Source organism: Eleutherodactylus coqui, chromosome 1 (assembly GCF_035609145.1).
Source record: "Eleutherodactylus coqui strain aEleCoq1 chromosome 1, aEleCoq1.hap1, whole genome shotgun sequence".
Lineage (NCBI taxonomy): Eukaryota > Metazoa > Chordata > Amphibia > Anura > Eleutherodactylidae > Eleutherodactylus > Eleutherodactylus coqui.
Window position 1 is genome coordinate 3,905,525 of NC_089837.1, and position 23,824 is coordinate 3,929,348.

Consider the following 23,824-nt stretch of genomic DNA (forward strand, 5'->3'; position numbering starts at 1 on the left):
AGGCCCAGAGAGAGAGAGAGTTACCTCAGAGAGGCCCAGAGAGAGAGAGAGTTACCTCAGAGAGGCCCAGAGAGAGAGAGAGTTACCTCAGAGAGGCCCAGAGAGAGAGAGAGTTACCTCAGAGAGGCCCAGAGAGAGAGAGAGTTACCTCAGAGAGGCCCAGAGAGAGAGAGAGTTACCTCAGAGAGGCCCAGAGAGAGAGAGAGTTACCTCAGAGAGGCCCAGAGAGAGAGAGAGTTACCTCAGAGAGGCCCAGAGAGAGAGAGAGTTACCTCAGAGAGGCCCAGAGAGAGAGAGAGTTACCTCAGAGAGGCCCAGAGAGAGAGAGAGTTACCTCAGAGAGGCCCAGAGAGAGAGAGAGTTACCTCAGAGAGGCCCAGAGAGAGAGAGAGTTACCTCAGAGAGGCCCAGAGAGAGAGAGAGTTACCTCAGAGAGGCCCAGAGAGAGAGAGAGTTACCTCAGAGAGGCCCAGAGAGAGAGAGAGTTACCTCAGAGAGGCCCAGAGAGAGAGAGAGTTACCTCAGAGAGGCCCAGAGAGAGAGAGAGTTACCTCAGAGAGGCCCAGAGAGAGAGAGAGTTACCTCAGAGAGGCCCAGAGAGAGAGAGAGTTACCTCAGAGAGGCCCAGAGAGAGAGAGAGTTACCTCAGAGAGGCCCAGAGAGAGAGAGAGTTACCTCAGAGAGGCCCAGAGAGAGAGAGAGTTACCTCAGAGAGGCCCAGAGAGAGAGAGAGTTACCTCAGAGAGGCCCAGAGAGAGAGAGAGTTACCTCAGAGAGGCCCAGAGAGAGAGAGAGTTACCTCAGAGAGGCCCAGAGAGAGAGAGAGTTACCTCAGAGAGGCCCAGAGAGAGAGAGAGTTACCTCAGAGAGGCCCAGAGAGAGAGAGAGTTACCTCAGAGAGGCCCAGAGAGAGAGAGAGTTACCTCAGAGAGGCCCAGAGAGAGAGAGAGTTACCTCAGAGAGGCCCAGAGAGAGAGAGAGTTACCTCAGAGAGGCCCAGAGAGAGAGAGAGTTACCTCAGAGAGGCCCAGAGAGAGAGAGAGTTACCTCAGAGAGGCCCAGAGAGAGAGAGAGTTACCTCAGAGAGGCCCAGAGAGAGAGAGAGTTACCTCAGAGAGGCCCAGAGAGAGAGAGAGTTACCTCAGAGAGGCCCAGAGAGAGAGAGAGTTACCTCAGAGAGGCCCAGAGAGAGAGAGAGTTACCTCAGAGAGGCCCAGAGAGAGAGAGAGTTACCTCAGAGAGGCCCAGAGAGAGAGAGAGTTACCTCAGAGAGGCCCAGAGAGAGAGAGAGTTACCTCAGAGAGGCCCAGAGAGAGAGAGAGTTACCTCAGAGAGGCCCAGAGAGAGAGAGAGTTACCTCAGAGAGGCCCAGAGAGAGAGAGAGTTACCTCAGAGAGGCCCAGAGAGAGAGAGAGTTACCTCAGAGAGGCCCAGAGAGAGAGAGAGTTACCTCAGAGAGGCCCAGAGAGAGAGAGAGTTACCTCAGAGAGGCCCAGAGAGAGAGAGAGTTACCTCAGAGAGGCCCAGAGAGAGAGAGAGTTACCTCAGAGAGGCCCAGAGAGAGAGAGAGTTACCTCAGAGAGGCCCAGAGAGAGAGAGAGTTACCTCAGAGAGGCCCAGAGAGAGAGAGAGTTACCTCAGAGAGGCCCAGAGAGAGAGAGAGTTACCTCAGAGAGGCCCAGAGAGAGAGAGAGTTACCTCAGAGAGGCCCAGAGAGAGAGAGAGTTACCTCAGAGAGACCCAGAGAGAGAGTTACCTCAGAGAGGCCCAGAGAGAGAGAGTTACCTCAGAGAGGCCCAGAGAGAGAGAGTTACCTCAGAGAGGCCCAGAGAGAGAGAGAGTTACCTCAGAGAGGCCCAGAGAGAGAGAGTTACCTCAGAGAGGCCCAGAGAGAGAGAGTTACCTCAGAGAGGCCCAGAGAGAGAGAGTTACCTCAGAGAGGCCCAGAGAGAGAGAGAGAGAGAGAGTTACCTCAGAGAGGCCCAGAGAGAGAGAGAGAGAGAGAGTTACCTCAGAGAGGCCCAGAGAGAGAGAGAGAGAGTTACCTCAGAGAGGCCCAGAGAGAGAGAGAGAGAGAGTTACCTCAGAGAGGCCCAGAGAGAGAGAGAGAGAGTTACCTCAGAGAGGCCCAGAGAGAGAGAGTTACCTCAGAGAGGCCCAGAGAGAGAGAGTTACCTCAGAGAGGCCCAGAGAGAGAGAGTTACCTCAGAGAGGCCCAGAGAGAGAGAGTTACCTCAGAGAGGCCCAGAGAGAGAGAGAGTTACCTCAGAGAGGCCCAGAGAGAGAGAGTTACCTCAGAGAGGCCCAGAGAGAGAGAGTTACCTCAGAGAGGCCCAGAGAGAGAGAGTTACCTCAGAGAGGCCCAGAGAGAGAGAGTTACCTCAGAGAGGCCCAGAGAGAGAGAGTGTTACCTCAGAGAGGCCCAGAGAGAGAGAGAGAGTGTTACCTCAGAGAGGCCCAGAGAGAGAGAGAGAGTGTTACCTCAGAGAGGCCCAGAGAGAGAGAGAGAGTGTTACCTCAGAGAGGCCCAGAGAGAGAGAGAGAGAGTTACCTCAGAGAGAGAGAGAGAGTTACCTCAGAGAGGCCCAGAGAGAGAGAGTGTTACCTCAGAGAGGCCCAGAGAGAGAGAGTGTTACCTCAGAGAGGCCCAGAGAGAGAGAGTGTGTTACCTCAGAGAGGCCCAGAGAGAGAGAGAGAGAGTTACCTCAGAGAGGCCCAGAGAGAGAGAGAGAGAGTTACCTCAGAGAGGCCCAGAGAGAGAGCGTTACCTCAGAGAGGCCCAGAGAGAGAGCGTTACCTCAGAGAGGCCCAGAGAGAGAGAGTTACCTCAGAGAGGCTCAGAGAGAGAGAGTTACCTCAGAGAGGCCCAGAGAGAGAGAGAGAGTTACCTCAGAGAGGCCCAGAGAGAGAGAGAGAGAGTTACCTCAGAGAGGCCCAGAGAGAGAGAGAGTTACCTCAGAGAGGCCCAGAGAGAGAGAGAGTTACCTCAGAGAGGCCCAGAGAGAGAGAGAGTTACCTCAGAGAGGCCCAGAGAGAGAGAGAGTTACCTCAGAGAGGCCCAGAGAGAGAGAGAGAGAGTTACCTCAGAGAGGCCCAGAGAGAGAGAGAGAGAGTTACCTCAGAGAGGCCCAGAGAGAGAGAGAGAAAGTTACCTCAGAGAGGCCCAGAGAGAGAGCGTTACCTCAGAGAGGCCCAGAGAGAGAGCGTTACCTCAGAGAGGCCCAGAGAGAGAGAGTTACCTCAGAGAGGCCCAGAGAGAGAGAGTTACCTCAGAGAGGCTCAGAGAGAGAGAGTTACCTCAGAGAGGCCCAGAGAGAGAGAGAGTTACCTCAGAGAGGCCCAGAGAGAGAGAGAGAGAGAGAGAGTTACCTCAGAGAGGCCCAGAGAGAGAGAGAGTTACCTCAGAGAGGCCCAGAGAGAGAGAGAGTTACCTCAGAGAGGCCCAGAGAGAGAGAGAGAGAGTTACCTCAGAGAGGCCCAGAGAGAGAGAGAGAGTTACCTCAGAGAGGCCCAGAGAGAGAGAGAGAGAGAGAGAGAGTTACCTCAGAGAGGCCCAGAGAGAGAGAGAGAGAGAGAGAGAGAGAGAGTTACCTCAGAGAGGCCCAGAGAGAGAGAGAGAGTTACCTCAGAGAGGCCCAGAGAGAGAGAGAGAGAGAGAGAGAGAGAGAGTTACCTCAGAGAGGCCCAGAGAGAGAGAGAGTTACCTCAGAGAGGCCCAGAGAGAGAGAGAGAGAGAGAAAGTTAGCTCAGAGACGCACACAGTGTCGCCCCCTATATGCAGTGGTGTATAATGCATCCTCCCATCTGGGGTAATCATCTGGCGTCGTCCCCACATGGCAGGCTGACAGCATAGTGTGAACTCTCCATGTCCGCCCACTTCTACGTCAGCTGCAGACCCCCTCCTCCATTAACCCTTCCTGTGGCCCCTACATCCATATTAACCTAGACAGGCGCTATCTTTGTCAGCACAGAGGTCGATGAGAGCAGTTTGACATGACGGCCCTCCGGACAGCCACGCTGCTCAAGGGGCCAATTATCCTCTGTGTCTATATAGTTTGCATTATTCTTACTGCTGCCGCTGTTAACCCTTTCTGCACTAGGGACCCTTCTTCTGTCTTTTCCTCCCCGCTCCTCTCTCTGTCCGACGGCGCGGCTGTCTGAGGGCTCGTTATTGTGGGGCGAGTCGTGGCTTTTGGTGGTACAGCTTATTGTACTGAATAACTTTAATGTTGTCACCTGTGTACCCCATATAATATGTTCTAGAGCCCCAGGGCGGTGGGATGGGGGGTCCGGGGAGGAGGTGTCACATTGACTGGGCGCCCCATTCTATCCCCAAGAAGTCGGCGTGCGCCGGCAGCAGACCCTTTGTATGTGTGCATAGAGGTGGAAGGGAGACGTAGAAGGGGTCAAGCTGCTGGCGCCCGCTAACTACACATGGGCACAGCGATGGGACGGGGCGCCCGCGGAGTATCTGACATCTCTCCCCGAATTCCCGTTCCCTCACCTTCGAGCTCTACAACATGGGTTATGGGCACAGAGGGGGTGGCAGAGCTGCTCTACAAGTCTTTCGGCTGGGTTGCATCATTTGGGGGGTGACGTTCCCAGCGTTCACAGTGCAGTAAGAATGCCGTCACCTTATTCTGTGGGCCGGCGAGCTTACGACTAAATCCTTAGTGAAGAGCCTTCTTGTAGACGGACACGGCCTCTGTCATATTCTGGGACCTGCAGGCTTCTCATCACTTCTCTGCTATTCTTTTCTTTTCTGCTATAATATTTTTTTGCTTTTATTGTTTTACAATTTAAATTTGCTTTCTTTTTTTTTTAGTCCCTTTAGTGAACTCGATCTCCCGTAGCCTTCATTAGGCACTAGACTCTAGACTGTCACCTTAACCCATCAGCAGCCTACCGCAGTGTACCGGGGACGGTGATGGGGCGCCAGAGGCTGTTTACACAGCAGATACTTACTGCATATGGAGCAGTATACACCCTTCACAATTGTATGATGTATATTTACCTGTTGTAGTAGAAAAGTGGTTACGTTAAAGGGGTTGTCCCGCGGCAGCAAGTGGGGTTATACACTTCTGTATGGCCATATTAATGCACTTTGTAATGTACATCGTGCATTAAATATGAGCCATACAGAAGTTATTCACTTACCATCCCTGCGCTGGCATCCCCGTCTCCATGGCTCCGTCTAACTTCAGCGTCTAATCGCCCGATTAGACGCACTTGCGCAGAAGGGTCTTCTGCCATCGGGTCTGTTCGGCAGCAGCGGCGTTCTGGCTCCGCCCCTTCTACGTGTCATCGCGTAGCTCCGCCCCATCACGTGTGCCGATTCCAGCCTCCTGATTGCTGGAATTGGCACACGTGACGGGGGCGGAGCTACACGATGATGCGTATAAGGGGCGGAGCCAGAATGCCGCTTGTGGCGGGCCGAACAGATAGGAGAAGACCCTTCTGCGCAAGTGCGTCTAATCGGGAGATTAGACGCTGAAATTAGACGGAGCCATGGAGACGGGGATGCCAGCACAGGGAAGGTAAGTGAATAACTTCTGTATGGCTCATATTTAATGCACGATGTATATTACAAAGTGCATTAATATGGCCATACAGAAGTGTATAACCCCACTTGCTTTTGCGAGACAACCCCTTTAAGTGTTTCCATTATAATAGCAATGTGATAAAGTTGTAATTTGGATCAAAAAAAAATCATGAAATCCTAATCCTGACAGAAAATCCCAAGAACTTTGAGGGCAACTTCATGTTATCAAGACATAGTAAAGTGGAAGATGAAGATATCGTGCAGGGCTCTGCAGGAGAAAACCTCATTACTTCACCTCCAGGACTTCACAGTACAGATCCATCATATAATCCCCCTAATCATGAAGAACCTTCTCCGAACCAATCACAGATGGTTATCCTAACTATGGGTCAGGGTGACGGGAAAAGTTTCCAATGTGGGGAAAGTAGAAAACTGTCTACAGAAAGTTCAGGTCTTCTTACGGATACAAGAATTGACACAGGAGAGAAGCTGTATTCATGTCCAGAATGTCGGAGACTTTTTGCAAGTAAAGCACACCTTGCTACGCACAAAAAAATTCACACAGAAGAGAAACCTTTTACATGTTCAGATTGTGGGAAATCCTTTACAACTAAAGGATACCTTGTTATACATCAGAGAAGTCACACAGGAGAGAAGCCGTATTCATGTTCAGAATGTGGGAAAGGTTTTACACAGAAATCAAGTCTTGTTGTACATCAGAGAATTCACACAGGAGAGAAGCCGTATTCCTGTTCAGAATGTGGGAGAGGGTTTGTTACTAAATGCAAACTTACAGATCATCAGAAAACTCACACAGGGGAGAGGTCGTATTCATCGTATTCATGTGCAGAATGTGGAAGAACTTTTATAAATAAATTAGGTCTTGCTACACATCAGAGAAGGTACACAGGAGAGAAGCCGTATTCATGTACAGAATGTGGGAAAGGTTTTGCAAGTAAAGCACATCTTGCCGCACATGAGAGAATTCACAGAGGAGAGAAACCATTTACATGTTCAGAATGTGGGAGAAGATTTGGAAATAAATCAAGCCTTGTTAAACATGAGAGAACTCACACAGGAGAGAAGCCGCTTTCTTGTTCAGAATGTGGGAAATGTTTTACAAATAAACCAGATCTTGTTGTACACCAAAGAAATCACACAGGAGAGAGACCATATTCATGTTCAGAATGTGGGAGAGGGTTTGTTACTAAAGGCAAACTTACAGATCATCAGAAAACTCACACAGAGAAGAGCTTGTATACATGTGCAGAGTGTGGGAAAACCTTTATAAATAAATCTGGTCTTAATACACATCAGAGATATCACACAGGAGAGAAGTGATTTTCATGTTCAGAATGTGGAAAATGTTTTATTACTAAAGGCAAACTTACAAATCATCAGAAAACTCACACGGGAGAGGTCGTATTCATGTGCAGAGTGTGGGAGAGGTTTTATGAGTAAATCAAATTTTAACATACATCAGAGAAACAAAACAGACAGGAGAGAAGTCCTATTTATGTTCAGAATGCGGAAGATGTTTTGTAAATTCGCTGGGCCTTGTTATACAGAGATGTCACACGAGAGAAGCTTTTTTGATTTTTTTTATGTGTAGAAAAGATTTGAGAATGAAATCAAATTTTGAAACGTTTAGAGAATTCAGAGACAAGAAACCAGGTCCTGCTTCAGACAGAAAATGCAGACATTATACATCCAATAAGGGAGATTACTGATGGCTGGAATCAGCCCGGATCTGCTAAATAACCAAATTCTATGTACCTGAGGTGACCTGTGAGCGCGATCCTTGGAGGAGAGGTATTGTGGATGGAAGAAGAGAAGATCCTGGCTTACTTCCAGAGCAGCGACCCTGAATTGTCCCCATGAACCTTCTTATTACTGTACAAATCACTGAATAAACCTACTTGTGAAATATAACGCTTAATTCTTCCTTCAAATATATAAAAGCCGTGACAAATAACCGCTCTCCAACCAATCCAAGTACTACATGGGGGGGGGGGACTGCTGCTGGCTCTAATGAAACCCCAGTTCTACCTCTCCATTGTGGAGTACCTGCTCTGAGAAGGGCAACCCCGCTCACCAGCCGTAGACTGGATGTCACCATTTATCACTTTGATTGCCCTCATTCAAAAAGAAGGAACCTCCTGTGCGGACAGTATACAGAGCAGTATACAGCATAATATAGATGGACCTCCTGTGAGGACAGTATACAGGGCAGAATACAGTATGTTATATATTATACTGAGGTAACATGAAAGCTGTGCTGTGATTGGTTGTTATATATTATACTGAGGTAACATGAAAGCTGCGTTGTGATTGGTTGTTATATATTATACTGAGGTAACATGAAAGCTGTGCTGTGATTGGTTGTTATATATTATACTGAGGTAACATGAAAGCTGCGCTGTGATTGGTTGTTATATATTATACTGAGGTAACATGAAAGCTGTGCTGTGATTGGTTGTTATATATTATACTGAGGTAACATGAAAGCTGCGCTGTGATTGGTTGTTATATATTATACTGAGGTAACATGAAAGCTGTGCTGTGATTGGTTGTTATATATTATACTGCTGAGGTAACATGAAAGCTGCGCTGTGATTGGTTGTTATCTAGATATATAAAAACGAATTAATGTCTGTCTGTCTTTGCAGCAACGAGCGATGGGTAAGCTAGTGCCTTAATAAAACACAGCAGTGAGCAGGGAGGGCAGCATTAAGCATTGACTGATATTGGGACATTCTGTGTCTAGGGTGCTGATGGGCGCTGTCACTAGTGACTGATATTCGGACATTCTGCGTCTGGGGCACTGATGGGCGCTGTCACTTGTGACTGATATTCGGACATTCTGCGTCTGGGGCGCTGATGGGCGCTGTCACTAGTGACTGATATTGGGACATTCTGCGTCTGGGGCGTTGATGGGCGCTGTCACTAGTGACTGATATTGGGACATTCTGCGTCTGGGGCGCTGATGGGCGCTGTCACTAGTGACTGATATTGGGACATTCTGCGTCTGGGGCTCTGATGGGCGCTGTCACTAGTGACTGATATTCAGACATTCTGCGTCTGGGGCGCTGATGGGCGCTGTCACTAGTGACTGATATTGGGACATTCTGCGTCTGGGGCGCTGATGGGCGCTGTCACTAGTGACTGATATTGGGACATTCTGCGTCTGGGGCACTGATGGGCGCTGTCACTAGTGACTGATATTGGGACATTCTGCGTCTGGGGCGCTGATGGGCGCTATCACTAGTGACTGATATTGGGACATTCTGCGTCTGGGGCGCTGATGGGCGCTGTCACTAGTGACTGATATTCGGACATTCTGCGTCTGGGGCGCTGATGGGCGCTGTCACTAGTGACTGATATTGGGACATTCTGCGTCTGGGGCGTTGATGGGCGCTGTCACTAGTGACTGATATTCGGACATTCTGCGTCTGGGGCGCTGATGGGCGCTGTCACTAGTGACTGATATTGGGACATTCTGCGTCTGGGGCGCTGTCACTAGTGACTGATATTCGGACATTCTGCGTCTGGGGCGCTGATGGGCGCTGTCACTAGTGACTGATATTCGGACATTCTGCGTCTGGGGCGTTGATGGGCGCTGTCACTAGTGACTGATATTCGGACATTCTGCGTCTGGGGCGTTGATGGGCGCTGTCACTAGTGACTGATATTGGGACATTCTGCGTCTGGGGCGCTGATGGGCGCTGTCACTAGTGACTGATATTCAGACATTCTGCGTCTGGGGCGCTGATGGGCGCTGTCACTAGTGACTGATATTCAGACATTCTGCGTCTGGGGCGTTGATGGGCGCTGTCACTAGTGACTGATATTGGGACATTCTGCGTCTGGGGCGTTGATGGGCGCTGTCACTAGTGACTGATATTGGGACATTCTGCGTCTGGGGCGTTGATGGGCGCTGTCACTAGTGACTGATATTCAGACATTCTGCGTCTGGGGCGCTGATGGGCGCTGTCACTAGTGACTGATATTGGGACATTCTGCGTCTGGGGCGCTGATGGGCGCTGTCACTAGTGACTGATATTGGGACATTCTGCGTCTGGGGCGCTGATGGGCGCTGTCACTAGTGACTGATATTGGGACATTCTGCGTCTGGGGCGTTGATGGGCGCTGTCACTAGTGACTGATATTGGGACATTCTGCGTCTGGGGCGCTGATGGGCGCTGTCACTAGTGACTGATATTGGGACATTCTGCGTCTGGGGCGCTGATGGGCGCTGTCACTAGTGACTGATATTCAGACATTCTGTGTCTGGGGCGCTGATGGGCGCTGTCACTAGTGACTGATATTGGGACATTCTGTGTCTGGGGCGTTGATGGGCGCTGTCACTAGTGACTGATATTGGGACATTCTGCGTCTGGGGCGCTGATGGGCGCTGTCACTAGTGACTGATATTGGGACATTCTGCGTCTGGGGCGTTGATGGGCGCTGTCACTAGTGACTGATATTGGGACATTCTGCGTCTGGGGCGCTGATGGGCGCTGTCACTAGTGACTGATATTGGGACATTCTGCGTCTGGGGCGCTGATGGGCGCTGTCACTAGTGACTGATATTCAGACATTCTGTGTCTGGGGCGCTGATGGGCGCTGTCACTAGTGACTGATATTCGGACATTCTGCGTCTGGGGCGCTGATGGGCGCTGTCACTAGTGACTGATATTCGGACATTCTGCGTCTGGGGCGCTGATGGGCGCTGTCACTAGTGACTGATATTCAGACATTCTGCGTCTGGGGCGCTGATGGGCGCTGTCACTAGTGACTGATATTCAGACATTCTGTGTCTGGGGCGCTGATGGGCGCTGTCACTAGTGACTGATATTCGGACATTCTGCGTCTGGGTCGCTGATGGGCGCTGTCACTAGTGACTGATATTGGGACATTCTGCGTCTGGGGTGCTGATGGGCGCTGTCACTAGTGACTGATATTGGGATATTCTGCGTCTGGGGCGCTGATGGGCGCTGTCACTAGTGACTGATATTGGGATATTCTGCGTCTGGGGCGCTAATGGGCGCTGTCACTAGTGACTGATATTCAGACATTCTGTGTCTGGGGCGCTGATGGGCGCTGTCACTAGTGACTGATATTGGGACATTCTGCGTCTGGGGCTCTGATGGGCGCTCTCACTAGTGACTGATATTCGGACCTTCTACGTCTGGGGCGCTGATGGGCGCTGTCACTAGTGACTGATATTCAGACATTCTGCGTCTGGGGTGTTGATGGGCGCTGTCACTAGTGACTGATATTGGGACATTCTGCGTCTGGGGCGCTGATGGGCGCTGTCACTAGTGACTGATATTCGGACATTCTGCGTCTGGGGCGCTGATGGGCGCTGTCACTAGTGACTGATATTCGGACATTCTGCGTCTGGGGCGCTGATGGGCGCTGTCACTAGTGACTGATATTGGGACATTCTGCGTCTGGGGCGTTGATGGGCGCTGTCACTAGTGACTGATATTCGGACATTCTGCGTCTGGGGCGCTGATGGGCGCTGTCACTAGTGACTGATATTGGGACATTCTGCGTCTGGGGCGCTGTCACTAGTGACTGATATTCGGACATTCTGTGTCTGGGGCGTTGATGGGCGCTGTCACTAGTGACTGATATTGGGACATTCTGCGTCTGGGGCACTGATGGGCGCTGTCACTAGTGACTGATATTCGGACATTCTGCGTCTGGGGCGCTGATGGGCGCTGTCAATAGTGACTGATATTCGGACATTCTGCGTCTGGGGCGCTGATGGGCGCTGTCAATAGTGACTGATATTCGGACATTCTGCGTCTGGGGCGCTGATGGGCGCTGTCACTAGTGACTGATATTCGGACATTCTGCGTCTGGGGCGCTGATGGGCGCTGTCACTAGTGACTGATATTCAGACATTCTGCGTCTGGGGCGTTGATGGGCGCTGTCACTAGTGACTGATATTCGGACATTCTACGTCTGGGGCGCTGATGGGCGCTGTCACTAGTGACTGATATTCAGACATTCTGTGTCTGGGGCGCTGATGGGCGCTGTCACTAGTGACTGATATTCGGACATTCTGCGTCTGGGTCGCTGATGGGCGCTGTCACTAGTGACTGATATTGGGACATTCTGCGTCTGGGGCACTGATGGGCGCTCTCACTAGTGACTGATATTCGGACATTCTACGTCTGGGGCGCTGATGGGCGCTGTCACTAGTGACTGATATTGGGACATTCTGCGTCTGGGGCGCTGATGGGCGCTGTCACTAGTGACTGATATTCAGACATTCTGTGTCTGGGGCGCTGATGGGCGCTGTCACTAGTGACTGATATTGGGACATTCTGCGTCTGGGGCTCTGATGGGCGCTCTCACTAGTGACTGATATTCGGACCTTCTACGTCTGGGGCGCTGATGGGCGCTGTCACTAGTGACTGATATTGGGACATTCTGCGTCTGGGGCGCTGTCACTAGTGACTGATATTCAGACATTCTGCGTCTGGGGTGTTGATGGGCGCTGTCACTAGTGACTGATATTCAGACATTCTGCGTCTGGGGCGTTGATGGGCGCTGTCACTAGTGACTGATATTCGGACATTCTACGTCTGGGGCGCTGATGGGCGCTGTCACTAGTGACTGATATTCAGACATTCTGTGTCTGGGGCGCTGATGGGCGCTGTCACTAGTGACTGATATTCGGACATTCTGCGTCTGGGGCGTTGATGGGTGTTGTCACTAGTGACTGATATTGGGACATTCTGCGTCTGGGGCGCTGATGGGCGCTGTCACTAGTGACTGATATTCGGACATTCTGCGTCTGGGTCGCTGATGGGCGCTGTCACTAGTGACTGATATTGGGACATTCTGCGTCTGGGGCACTGATGGGCGCTCTCACTAGTGACTGATATTCGGACATTCTACGTCTGGGGCGCTGATGGGCGCTGTCACTAGTGACTGATATTGGGACATTCTGCGTCTGGGGCGCTGATGGGCGCTGTCACTAGTGACTGATATTCAGACATTCTGTGTCTGGGGCGCTGATGGGCGCTGTCACTAGTGACTGATATTGGGACATTCTGCGTCTGGGGCTCTGATGGGCGCTCTCACTAGTGACTGATATTCGGACCTTCTACGTCTGGGGCGCTGATGGGCGCTGTCACTAGTGACTGATATTGGGACATTCTGCGTCTGGGGCGCTGTCACTAGTGACTGATATTCAGACATTCTGCGTCTGGGGCGCTGATGGGCGCTGTCACTAGTGACTGATATTGGGACATTCTGCGTCTGGGGCGCTGATGGGCGCTGTCACTAGTGACTGATATTGGGACATTCTGCGTCTGGGGCGCTGATGGGCGCTGTCACTAGTGACTGATATTCAGACATTCTGCGTCTGGGGCGTTGATGGGCGCTGTCACTAGTGACTGATATTGGGACATTCTGCGTCTGGGGCGCTGATGGGCGCTGTCACTAGTGACTGATATTGGGACATTCTGCGTCTGGGGCGCTGATGGGTGCTGTCACTAGTGACTGATATTCAGACATTCTGTGTCTGGGGCGTTGATGGGCGCTGTCACTAGTGACTGATATTGGGACATTCTGCGTCTGGGGCGCTGATGGGCGCTGTCACTAGTGACTGATATTGGGACATTCTGTGTCTGGGGCGTTGATGGGCGCTGTCACTAGTGACTGATATTGGGACATTCTACGTCTGGGGCGCTGATGGGCGCTGTCACTAGTGACTGATATTGGGACATTCTGCGTCTGGGGCGCTGATGGGCGCTGTCACTAGTGACTGATATTGGGACATTCTACGTCTGGGGCACTGATGGGCGCTGTCACTAGTGACTGATATTGGGACATTCTGCGTCTGGGGCGCTGATGGGCGCTGTCACTAGTGACTGATATTCGGACATTCTGCGTCTGGGGCGCTGATGGGCGCTGTGACTAGTGACTGATATTGGGACATTCTGCGTCTGGGGCGCTGATGGGCGCTGTCACTAGTGACTGATATTCAGACATTCTGCGTCTGGGGCGCTGATGGGCGCTGTCACTAGTGACTGATATTGGGACATTCTGCGTCTGGGGCGCTGATGGGCACTGTCACTAGTGACTGATATTCAGACATTCTGTGTCTGGGGCGTTGATGGGCGCTGTCACTAGTGACTGATATTGGGATATTCTGCGTCTGGGGCGCTGATGGGCGCTGTCACTGGTGACTGATATTGGGACATTCTGCGTCTGGGGCGCTGATGGGCGCTGTCACTAGTGACTGATATTGGTACATTCTGCGTCTGGGGCACTGATGGGCGCTGTCACTAGTGACTGATATTGGGACATTCTGCGTCTGGGGTGCTGATGGGCGCTGTCACTAGTGACTGATATTGGGACATTCTGCGTCTGGGGCGCTGATGGGCGCTGTCACTAGTGACTGATATTCGGACATTCTACGTCTGGGGCACTGATGGGCGCTGTCACTAGTGACTGATATTGGGACATTCTGCGTCTGGGGCGTTGATGGGCGCTGTCACTAGTGACTGATATTCAGACATTCTGCGTCTGGGGCGCTGATGGGCGCTGTCACTAGTGACTGATATTGGGACATTCTGTGTCTGGGGCGCTGATGGGCGCTGTCACTAGTGACTGATATTGGGACATTCTGCGTCTGGGGCGCTGATGGGCGCTGTCACTAGTGACTGATATTGGGATATTCTGTGTCTGGGGCGCTGATGGGCGCTGTCACTAGTGACTGATATTGGGACATTCTGCGTCTGGGGCGTTGATGGGCGCTGTCACTAGTGACTGATATTGGGACATTCTGCGTCTGGGGCGCTGATGGGCGCTGTCACTAGTGACTGATATTCGGACATTCTGTGTCTGGGGCGCTGATGGGCGCTGTCACTAGTGACTGATATTGGGACATTCTGCGTCTGGGGCGCTGATGGGCGCTGTCACTAGTGACTGATATTCAGACATTCTGCGTCTGGGGCGCTGATGGGCGCTGTCACTAGTGACTGATATTCAGACATTCTGCGTCTGGGGCGCTGATGGGCTCTGTCACTAGTGACTGATATTCGGACATTCTGTGTCTGGGGCGCTGATGGGCGCTGTCACTAGTGACTGATATTGGGACATTCTGCGTCTGGGGCGCTGATGGGCGCTGTCACTAGTGACTGATATTGGGACATTCTACGTCTGGGGCACTGATGGGCGCTGTCAATAGTGACTGATATTCGGACATTCTGCGTCTGGGGCGCTGATGGGCTCTGTCACTAGTGACTGATATTGGGACATTCTGTGTCTAGGGCGCTGATGGGCGCTGTCACTAGTGACTGATATTGGGACATTCTGCGTCTGGGGCGTTGATGGGCGCTGTCACTAGTGACTGATATTTGGACATTCTGCGTCTGGGGCGTTGATGGGCGCTGTCACTAGTGACTGATATTCGGACATTCTGCGTCTGGGGCGCTGATGGGCGCTGTCACTAGTGACTGATATTGGGATATTCTGTGTCTGGGGTGCTGATGGGCGCTGTCACTAGTGACTGATATTCAGACATTCTGCGTCTGGGGCGTTGATGGGCGCTGTCACTAGTGACTGATATTGGGACATTCTGCGTCTGGGGCGCTGATGGGCGCTGTCACTAGTGACTGATATTCAGACATTCTGCGTCTGGGGCGCTGATGGGCGCTGTCACTAGTGACTGATATTGGGATATTCTGCGTCTGGGGCGCTGATGGGCGCTGTCACTAGTGACTGATATTCAGACATTCTGCGTCTGGGGCACTGATGGGCGCTGTCACTAGTGACTGATATTGGGACATTCTGTGTCTGGGGCGCTGATGGGCGCTGTCACTAGTGACTGATATTCAGACATTCTGCGTCTGGGGTGTTGATGGGCGCTGTCACTAGTGACTGATATTCAGACATTCTGCGTCTGGGGCGTTGATGGGCGCTGTCACTAGTGACTGATATTCGGACATTCTGCGTCTGGGGCGCTGATGGGCGCTGTCACTAGTGACTGATATTCAGACATTCTGTCTGGGGCACTGATGGGCGCTGTCACTAGTGACTGATATTCGGACATTCTGCGTCTGGGGCGCTGATGGGCGCTGTCACTAGTGACTGATATTGGGACATTCTACGTCTGGGGCACTGATGGGCGCTGTCACTAGTGACTGATATTCAGACATTCTGCGTCTGGGGCGCTGATGGGCGCTGTCACTAGTGACTGATATTCAGACATTCTGCGTCTGGGGCGCTGATGGGCGCTGTCACTAGTGACTGATATTCGGACATTCTACGTCTGGGGCGCTGATGGGCGCTGTCACTAGTGACTGATATTCGGACATTCTGCGTCTGGGGCGCTGATGGGCGCTGTCACTAGTGACTGATATTGGGACATTCTGCGTCTGGGGCGTTGATGGGCGCTGTCACTAGTGACTGATATTGGGACATTCTGCGTCTGGGGCGCTGATGGGCGCTGTCACTAGTGACTGATATTGGGACATTCTGCGTCTGGGGCGCTGATGGGCGCTGTCACTAGTGACTGATATTCGGACATTCTGCGTCTGGGGCGCTGATGGGCGCTGTCACTAGTGACTGATATTGGGACATTCTGCGTCTGGGGCGCTGATGGGCGCTGTCACTAGTGACTGATATTGGGACATTCTGCGTCTGGGGCGTTGATGGGCGCTGTCACTAGTGACTGATATTCGGACATTCTGCGTCTGGGGCGTTGATGGGCGCTGTCACTAGTGACTGATATTCAGACATTCTGTCTGGGGCACTGATGGGCGCTGTCACTAGTGACTGATATTCGGACATTCTGTGTCTGGGGCGCTGATGGGCGCTGTCACTAGTGACTGATATTCGGACATTCTACGTCTGGGGCGCTGATGGGCGCTGTCACTAGTGACTGATATTTGGACATTCTGCGTCTGGGGCGCTGATGGGCGCTGTCACTAGTGACTGATATTGGGACATTCTGCGTCTGGGGCGCTGATGGGCGCTGTCACTAGTGACTGATATTGGGATATTCTGCGTCTGGGGCGCTGATGGGCGCTGTCACTAGTGACTGATATTGGGACATTCTGCGTCTGGGGCGCTGATGGGCGCTGTCACTAGTGACTGATATTGGGATATTCTGCGTCTGGGGCGCTGATGGGCGCTGTCACTAGTGACTGATATTGGGACATTCTGCGTCTGGGGCTCTGATGGGCGCTCTCACTAGTGACTGATATTCGGACATTCTACGTCTGGGGCGCTGATGGGCGCTGTCACTAGTGACTGATATTGGGACATTCTGCGTCTGGGGCGCTGTCACTAGTGACTGATATTCAGACATTCTGCGTCTGGGGTGTTGATGGGCGCTGTCACTAGTGACTGATATTCGGACATTCTGTGTCTGGGGCGTTGATGGGCGCTGTCACTAGTGACTGATATTCAGACATTCTGTGTCTGGGGCGTTGATGGGCGCTGTCACTAGTGACTGATATTGGGACATTCTGCGTCTGGGGCGCTGATGGGCGCTGTCACTAGTGACTGATATTGGGACATTCTGCGTCTGGGGCGCTGATGGGCGCTGTCACTAGTGACTGATATTGGGACATTCTGCGTCTGGGGCGTTGATGGGCGCTGTCACTAGTGACTGATATTCAGACACTCTGTGTCTGGGGCGTTGATGGGCGCTGTCACTAGTGACTGATATTGGGATATTCTGCGTCTGGGGCGCTGATGGGCGCTGTCACTAGTGACTGATATTCAGACATTCTGTGTCTGGGGCGTTGATGGGCGCTGTCACTAGTGACTGATATTGGGATATTCTGCGTCTGGGGCGCTGATGGGCGCTGTCACTAGTGACTGATATTGGGACATTCTGCGTCTGGGGCGTTGATGGGCGCTGTCACTAGTGACTGATATTGGGACATTCTGCGTCTGGGGCGTTGATGGGCGCTGTCACTAGTGACTGATATTGGGACATTCTGCGTCTGGGGCACTGATGGGCGCTGTCACTAGTGACTGATATTGGGACATTCTGCGTCTGGGGCGCTGATGGGCGCTGTCACTAGTGACTGATATTGGGACATTCTGCGTCTGGGGCGCTGATGGGCGCTGTCACTAGTGACTGATATCCGGACATTCTGCGTCTGGGGTGCTGATGGGCGCTGTCACTAGTGACTGATATTGGGACATTCTGCGTCTGGGGCGCTGATGGGCGCTGTCACTAGTGACTGATATTCGGACATTCTACGTCTGGGGCACTGATGGGCGCTGTCACTAGTGACTGATATTGGGACATTCTGCGTCTGGGGCACTGATGGGCGCTGTCACTAGTGACTGATATTGGGACATTCTGCGTCTGGGGTGCTGATGGGCGCTGTCACTAGTGACTGATATTCAGACATTCTGCGTCGGGCGTTGATGGGCGCTGTCACTAGTGACTGATATTGGGACATTCTGCGTCTGGGGCACTGATGGGCGCTGTCACTAGTGACTGATATTGGGACATTCTGCGTCTGGGGCGTTGATGGGCGCTGTCACTAGTGACTGATATTCAGACATTCTGCGTCTGGGGCGTTGATGGGCGCTGTCACTAGTGACTGATATTGGGACATTCTGCGTCTGGGGCGCTGATGGGCGCTGTCACTAGTGACTGATATTGGGACATTCTGCGTCTGGGGCGCTGATGGGCGCTGTCACTAGTGACTGATATTGGGACATTCTGCGTCTGGGGCCCTGATGGGCGCTGTCACTAGTGACTGATATTGGGACATTCTGCGTCTGGGGCGCTGATGGGCGCTGTCACTAGTGACTGATATTCGGACATTCTGCGTCTGGGGCGCTGATGGGCGCTGTCACTAGTGACTGATATTGGGACATTCTGTGTCTGGGGCACTGATGGGCGCTGTCACTAGTGACTGATATTCGGACATTCTGCGTCTGGGGCGCTGATGGGCGCTGTCACTAGTGACTGATATTGGGACATTCTGCGTCTGGGGCACTGATGGGCGCTGTCACTAGTGACTGATATTCGGACATTCTGCGTCTGGGGCGCTGTCACTAGTGACTGATATTCAGACATTCTGCGTCTGGGGCGCTGATGGGCGCTGTCACTAGTGACTGATATTCAGACATTCTGTGTCTGGGGTGTTGATGGGCGCTGTCACTAGTGACTGATATTGGGACATTCTGCGTCTGGGGCGCTGATGGGCGCTGTCACTAGTGACTGATATTCAGACATTCTGTGTCTGGGGTGTTGATGGGCGCTGTCACTAGTGACTGATATTCGGACATTCTGCGTCTGGGGCGCTGATGGGCGCTGTCACTAGTGACTGATATTCAGACATTCTGCGTCTGGGGCGCTGATGGGCGCTGTCACTAGTGACTGATATTCAGACATTCTGCGTCTGGGGCGCTGATGGGCGCTGTCACTAGTGACTGATATTGGGACTTTCTGCGTCTGGGGCGCTGATGGGCGCTGTCACTAGTGACTGATATTGGGATATTCTGCGTCTGGGGCGTTGATGGGCGCTGTCACTAGTGACTGATATTCAGACATTCTGCGTCTGGGGCGCTGATGGGCGCTGTCACTAGTGACTGATATTGGGACATTCTGCGTCTGGGGCGCTGATGGGCGCTGTCACTAGTGACTGATATTGGGACATTCTGCGTCTGGGGCGTTGATGGGCGCTGTCACTAGTGACTGATATTGGGACATTCTGCGTCTGGGGCGTTGATGGGCGCTGTCACTAGTGACTGATATTCGGACATTCTCCGTCTGGGGCGCTGATGGGCGCTGTCACTAGTGACTGATATTGGGACATTCTGCGTCTGGGGCACTGATGGGCGCTGTCACTAGTGACTGATATTCGGACATTCTGCGTCTGGGGCGTTGATGGGCGCTGTCACTATTGACTGATATTGGGACATTCTACGTCTGGGGCACTGATGGGCGCTGTCAATAGTGACTGATATTCGGACATTCTGCGTCTGGGGCGCTGATGGGCGCTGTCACTAGTGACTGATATTGGGACATTCTGCGTCTGGGGCGCTGATGGGCGCTGTCACTAGTGACTGATATTGGGACATTCTGCGTCTGGGGCGCTGATGGGCGCTGTCACTAGTGACTGATATTGGGACATTCTGCGTCTGGGGCGTTGATGGGCGCTGTCACTAGTGACTGATATTCGGACATTCTGCGTCTGGGGCGTTGATGGGCGCTGTCACTAGTGACTGATATTCGGACATTCTGCGTCTGGGGCGTTGATGGGCGCTGTAACTAGTGACTGATATTCAGACATTCTGTCTGGGGCACTGATGGGCACTGTCACTAGTGACTGATATTCGGACATTCTGCGTCTGGGGCGTTGATGGGCGCTGTCACTAGTGACTGATATTGGGACATTCTGTGTCTGGGGCGCTGATGGGCGCTGTCACTAGTGACTGATATTCAGACATTCTGCGTCTGGGGCGCTGATGAGCGCTGTCACTAGTGACTGATATTGGGACATTCTGTGTCTGGGGCACTGATGGGCGCTGTCACTAGTGACTGATATTGGGACATTCTGCGTCTGGGGCGCTGATGGGCACTGTCACTAGTGACTGATATTGGCACATTCTGCGTCTGGGGCGCTGATGGGCGCTGTCACTAGTGACTGATATTGGGACATTCTGCGTCTGGGGCGCTGATGGGCACTGTCACTAGTGACTGATATTGGGACATTCTGCGTCTGGGGCGCTGATGGGCGCTGTCACTAGTGACTGATATTGGGACATTCTGCGTCTGGGGCGCTGATGGGCACTGTCACTAGTGACTGATATTGGGACATTCTGTGTCTGGGGCGCTGATGGGCGCTGTCACTAGTGACTGATATTCGGACATTCTGCGTCTGGGGCGCTGATGGGCGCTGTCACTAGTGACTGATATTCGGACATTCTGCGTCTGGGGCGCTGATGGGCGCTGTCACTAGTGACTGATATTGGGACATTCTGTGTCTGGGGCGTTGATGGGCGCTGTCACTAGTGACTGATATTGGGACATTCTGCGTCTGGGGCGTAGATGGGCGCTGTCACTAGTGACTGATATTGGGACATTCTACGTCTGGGGCGCTGATGGGCGCTGTCACTAGTGACTGATATTGGGATATTCTGCGTCTGGGGCGTAGATGGGCGCTGTCACTAGTGACTGATATTGGGACATTCTACGTCTGGGGCGCTGATGGGCGCTGTCACTAGTGACTGATATTGGGACATTCTACGTCTGGGGCGCTGATGGGCGCTGTCACTAGTGACTGATATTGAGACATTCTGCGTCTGGGGTGTTGATGGGCGCTGTCACTAGTGACTGATATTGGGACATTCTGTGTCTGGGGCGTTGATGGGCGCTGTCACTAGTGACTGATATTGGGACATTCTGCGTCTGGGGCGTAGATGGGCGCTGTCACTAGTGACTGATATTGGGACATTCTACGTCTGGGGCGCTGATGGGCGCTTTCACTAGTGACTGATATTGGGACATTCTGCGTCTGGGGCGCTGATGGGCGCTGTCACTAGTGACTGATATTCGGACATTCTGCGTCTGGGGCGTTGATGGGCGCTGTCACTAGTGACTGATAGTCAGACATTCTGCGTCTGGGGCGTTGATGGGCGCTGTCACTAGTGACTGATATTGGGACATTCTGCGTCTGGGGCGCTGATGGGCGCTGTCACTAGTGACTGATATTCAGACATTCTGCGTCTGGGGCGCTGATGGGCGCTGTCACTAGTGACTGATATTGGGACATTCTGCGTCTGGGGCGCTGATGGGCGCTGTCACTAGTGACTGATATTCAGACATTCTGCGTCTGGGGCGTTGATGGGCGCTGTCACTAGTGACTGATATTCAGACATTCTGCGTCTGGGGCGCTGATGGGCGCTGTCACTAGTGACTGATATTGGGACATTCTACGTCTGGGGCACTGATAGGCGCTGTCACTAGTGACTGATATTCGGACATTCTGCGTCTGGGGCGCTGATGGGCGCTGTCACTAGTGACTGATATTGGGACATTCTGCGTCTGGGGCGCTGATGGGCGCTGTCACTAGTGACTGATATTGGGACATTCTGCGTCTGGGGCGCTGATGGGCGCTGTCACTAGTGACTGATATTCGGACATTCTGCGTCTGGGGCGCTGATGGGCGCTGTCACTAGTGACTGATATTCGGACATTCTGCGTCTGGGGCGCTGATGGGCGCTGTCACTAGTGACTGATATTGGGACATTCTGTGTCTGGGGCGTTGATGGGCGCTGTCACTAGTGACTGATATTCGGACATTCTACGTCTGGGGCGCTGATGGGCGCTGTCACTAGTGACTGATATTCAGACATTCTGCGTCTGGGGCACTGATGGGCGCTGTCACTAGTGACTGATATTGGGACATTCTGCGTCTGGGGCGCTGATGGGCGCTGTCACTAGTGACTGATATTCGGACATTCTGCGTCTGGGGCGTTGATGGGCGCTGTCACTAGTGACTGATATTGGGACATTCTACGTCTGGGGCGTTGATGGGCGCTGTCACTAGTGACTGATATTGGGACATTCTACGTCTGGGGCGCTGATGGGCGCTGTCACTAGTGACTGATATTGGGACATTCTACGTCTGGGGCGTTGATGGGCGCTGTCACTAGTGACTGATATTGGGACATTCTGCGTCTGGGGCGCTGATGGGCGCTATCACTAGTGACTGATATTGGGACATTCTGCGTCTGGGGCGCTGATGGGCGCTGTCACTAGTGACTGATATTCAGACATTCTGTGTCTGGGGCGTTGATGGGCGCTGTCACTAGTGACTGATATTGGGACATTCTACGTCTGGGGCGCTGATGGGCGCTGTCACTAGTGACTGATATTGGGACATTCTGCGTCTGGGGTGCTGATGGGCGCTGTCACTAGTGACTGATATTCGGATATTCTGCGTCTGGGGCGCTGATGGGCGCTGTCACTAGTGACTGATATCGGGACATTCTGCGTCTGGGGCGCTTATGAGCGCTGTCACTAGTGACTGATATTGGGACATTCTGTGTCTGGGGCGTTGATGGGCGCTGTCACTAGTGACTGATATTGGGACATTCTGCGTCTGGGGCGCTGATGGGCGCTGTCACTAGTGACTGATATTGGGACATTCTGCGTCTGGGGCGCTGATGGGCGCTGTCACTAGTGACTGATATTGGGACATTCTGCGTCTGGGGCGTTGATGGGCGCTGTCACTAGTGACTGATATTGGGACATTCTGCGTCTGGGGCGCTGATGGGCGCTGTCACTAGTGACTGATATTCAGACATTCTGCGTCTGGGGCGTTGATGGGCGCTGTCACTAGTGACTGATATTCAGACATTCTGCGTCTGGGGAGCTGATGGGCGCTGTCACTAGTGACTGATATTCGGACATTCTGCGTCTGGGGCGCTGATGGGCGCTGTCACTAGTGACTGATATTGGGACATTCTGCGTCTGGGGCGCTGATGGGCGCTGTCACTAGTGACTGATATTCAGACATTCTGCGTCTGGGGCGTTGATGGGCGCTGTCACTAGTGACTGATATTGGGACATTCTGCGTCTGGGGTGCTGATGGGCGCTGTCACTAGTGACTGATATTGGGACATTCTGCGTCTGGGGCGCTGATGGGCGCTGTCACTAGTGACTGATATTCAGACATTCTGTGTCTGGGGCACTGATGGGCGCTGTCACTAGTGACTGATATTGGGACATTCTGCGTCTGGGGTGCTGATGGGCGCTGTCACTAGTGACTGATATTCAGACATTCTGTGTCTGGGGTGTTGATGGGCGCTGTCACTAGTGACTGATATTGGGACATTCTGCGTCTGGGGCGTTGATGGGCGCTGTCACTAGTGACTGATATTCAGACATTCTGCGTCTGGGGCGTTGATGGGCGCTGTCACTAGTGACTGATATTCGGACATTCTGTGTCTGGGGCGCTGATGGGCGCTGTCACTAGTGACTGATATTGGGACATTCTGCGTCTGGGGCGCTGATGGGCGCTGTCACTAGTGACTGATATTGGGACATTCTGCGTCTGGGGCACTGATGGGCGCTGTCACTAGTGACTGATATTGGGACATTCTGCGTCTGGGGCGCTGATGGGCGCTGTCACTAGTGACTGATATTCAGACATTCTGTGTCTGGGGTGTTGATGGGCGCTGTCACTAGTGACTGATATTGGGACATTCTGTGTCTGGGGCGCTGATGGGCGCTGTCACTAGTGACTGATATTGGGACATTCTGCATCTGGG

At 52.7% G+C, this 23,824-nt stretch overlaps 1 protein-coding gene and 1 pseudogene across 1 annotated transcript; one reads left to right on the plus strand and one right to left on the minus strand.

The window, feature by feature from the left end:
- The window catches only part of LOC136617211 (zinc finger protein 665-like), a 515,737-nt pseudogene that overhangs the window by 382,245 nt on the left and 109,668 nt on the right, over positions 1-23,824 (minus strand).
- Positions 5,598-7,452, plus strand: LOC136617880 (zinc finger protein 432-like). Its single transcript, XM_066594289.1, has one exon. The coding sequence runs from the start codon at positions 5,762-5,764 to the stop codon at positions 6,881-6,883; it is 1,122 nt and encodes a 373-aa protein (XP_066450386.1). The 5' UTR covers positions 5,598-5,761; the 3' UTR covers positions 6,884-7,452.